This window comes from Empidonax traillii, unplaced genomic scaffold, assembly GCF_003031625.1.
Source record: "Empidonax traillii isolate 1590-97213 ecotype Southwest subspecies unplaced genomic scaffold, ASM303162v1 scaffold11:size2795301, whole genome shotgun sequence".
Classification (NCBI taxonomy): Eukaryota; Metazoa; Chordata; class Aves; order Passeriformes; family Tyrannidae; genus Empidonax; species Empidonax traillii.
The window spans coordinates 2,786,468-2,789,285 of NW_020955204.1; the positions used below are offsets into that span (position 1 = coordinate 2,786,468).

The 2,818-nt window shown below is 44.7% G+C and overlaps 1 protein-coding gene across 3 annotated transcripts in view; it reads right to left on the reverse strand.

Moving 5' to 3' along the window:
• The window catches only part of RPAP1 (RNA polymerase II associated protein 1), a 37,512-nt gene extending 36,150 nt beyond the window's left edge, over positions 1–1,362 (reverse strand). For all 3 annotated transcript variants that reach the window (XR_003571665.1, XM_027887895.1, XM_027887884.1), the window contains exons 1-2: positions 1,093–1,362; positions 9–157 (exon numbers count right to left, since the gene is read on the reverse strand). Coding sequence is in view for 2 of the 3 variants with exons in the window: in XM_027887895.1 (XP_027743696.1) it covers positions 9–157; positions 1,093–1,282 (339 nt within the window). In the remaining variant the exon portion in view is untranslated. The remainder of the gene's footprint in view (positions 1–8; positions 158–1,092) is intronic.
• Positions 1,363–2,818: the final 1,456 nt, after the last annotated feature.

Here is a 2,818-nt window from a genome sequence, read left to right on the forward strand (position 1 = left end):
AAACATACAATAATTTTGCTTAAGACTGCTGTAATGTGTTGATCATGACTCTCCAGTGTTTCCTCCGGATCTTCATCCTCAAAGTGGACACAAGCATTTTTGATCTTGGACTTTTTTGGAGGAGCTGGAGTTAGAGCTGGGAGAACATCAGGAAAACCTAGGAAGGAGAAGTAATAAGGAAAAAAAAAAGCAGTCAAGTTACTTATATAACGACTGTGCATTAGGAAACAAGACTGAGGCTCCCTCATAGCACCTATTATTGCTCTGATGAGAAATAAAGATGAGGAAGCAATAACACAATTACGAGTCCTCTGCACTGGGTAGCAGAGAGAAACATGCTTGAGAATTTTATTACTTATGTATTGGCACAAGGTCTTTTCAAAGAGTTCCATAGGCAGGAAAGAGTACTGAGGTCTGACTGCACGCACTAAGGGAAGAAGCAAAGCTGTACAGAAACAAATACTATCCTTGCAGGTTGTGTTCAGGCACAGAAAAGCATATTTCCACTGCCAACTGTAACAGTGAGGGATTTGTATGATCATGAACAAGTCAAAGCCTTCTTTTCACTTGCTGTGAATAGATCATATCTCCACTATCTGGAACTAGGAACTGCAAGATTTAAATTGTTGCTTTCAAAAAAGCACCTTGAGCTTCTGAGATTATCACGCACATGACGAAAGTGTTACAGTTACTACTGATGGAGAAAACAAAAGCAAGCCAGATCTGCTGGCTGAAAGCTAGAGCTGTTAGCAGAGCTGAAATTCAAAGATGCTGAGAACAGGGTCTTGGATGGATGGCAAAATAAGCAGTGACTGTCCAATAAATACAAATCCCAGAAAACACTCTTGCTAGCAAGGTACCAGAGATAGCTGATAAATGTGGACAAAGGCAACAAAGGTGGTTCTACTGGATGCCAGTAACATTGGACGAGGGCATTTTCTAACAAGGCTAAGAATGAAAAATACTGCAGAGAGGACAAAAATGCAGGGCAAAAGTAACAATGGATTGAGAGGGAGGTGAAAGGCAAGCAGTGAGGAACATGAAAGGGACAGAGAATCTTAGTAATTCAAAGAAGCTCAAAAGAGGATTTACCATCCAACATGACTACATCTTTGCTGTCCTGTAGCGGGGGTCTCTCAGCATCTATGCTCCCTTCCTCCCCCTTCCTCTTATCTGCTTTCTTCACAATCTTCACTGCAGGTGAAGCTCTGGCTGCCAGGAACTGGTTTTGAAAGTGCAGCAGGTCTGCCTCAGACTCCCCAGGTTTTGGTCTTGACAACATCCTGCCTTCTTGATCTTCTTGCAGCCTAGCCCTATGTGAGGTTCACATAGAACCTATTGAAGACACGGAAAACTGGTTACAACACTGGATTTCTTGGGGATAGGATTAGAAAAGCATGGGAAAACTGTTCATTTTTGTCCCGCTCTTATGTTCCTGTACATAATGTAGCCATCCTACTTCAGGATCACCCCAGGATACTAGCTGAACCAGAGTCCCAGACAAAGCATTTGCCTCGTTCTTCATTGCTGAGCAACACACTACTAGACAAGCCAACACCTGGTCTACCAGTTCACTGGGAGCAGAAAGGCATTCATCCAGTAAAAAGCCAGCCAAAAAGTGCATCACTGACAGAATGCCAACAACACAGCCTTGGATTTGAAAACACAGGGTAGCACCTGGTCCATGACAAGAGATTCTACTTAGTCCATTATCAACATCAACCAAGAAATCAGAGACACAGCATCACAGAAACGTCCCCCCTCCAGCATAGCATCTTCTCCAGAGGCCAGCATTACCATCTCTGTAAGGATGCAACAGCCTGTTCACATGGACAGGGACAACGCACTCACTGTTTGCTCTCCTTCTCACTCAAATCTCCCAAGTAAAAAACGTTTCTCTTCCTGACATGGTTCTCCTGCTTTAGTTCTGTCTCACTCTTTCACCATCCTCTTATCGGGAGAAGCCTCCCTACTTCCAATCATCTTCATTCGCCGCCCAGGACAGTTTGGGGAGATTTAGAAAGACTTTTACCTCTGGCAGCAAATAGAGTGTTTGCAAATACATTACACACTAATTGAATCACTGAGCAGCAATAATGCTGCAGACCCAACACCCTCCTACGCTTGAGAGGTTGAAACAATTTGTATGTATTTGATCTCTTCCACCTGCAAAAGCCCACCAGGACTCAGTGATGACTTACTGGGAAGATAGAAAGGAACGTGGACATGGATTTTTAATGGAACAGTTATCAGCCATATGGACAGGCTGCACACATGAGAAAGCGCAAGGCTTGGAAGTGAATCTCTCTCTTAATCGCAGATCAAAACAAAGTGCAATCATTGGGCAGGCACAGCCACTGCCCTGAAGCCAATATCTGGTCTTATACTATCATATCCCATTGGACTGTAAAATATGTGGGGAGCTATCATGTGGGAAAGATGTTAACAGAAACAAAAATTACTTCCTGCAGCATTTGTGAGCTACACTTGGAATTGTTACACTGCTTTCACAGATCCCGTTCTTCACCAAGATTGGTTAGGTGTCATGCTGCTGGTTCTAAGAGAACAAAGGCAGCCAGGAAGTTTGACATTTGGTTAGTGCTTTTAGTCAAGGCATTAGTGTAAAACCGGGAGCCCCCGGTGGTCCAGGGGAAAATTCACTGCACTGTCACTGCAGAGACCCGGGTTCGATTCCCGGTCGGGGCCCCTCCCCGGGCAGATGGAGCTCGTTAGCCCGTAAGGCAATCCATCTACGTCCTGAGGACCTCACTGCCACCGTCCAAGCGTGCTTGGCCCCGGCAGATGAACCTCAGGATTA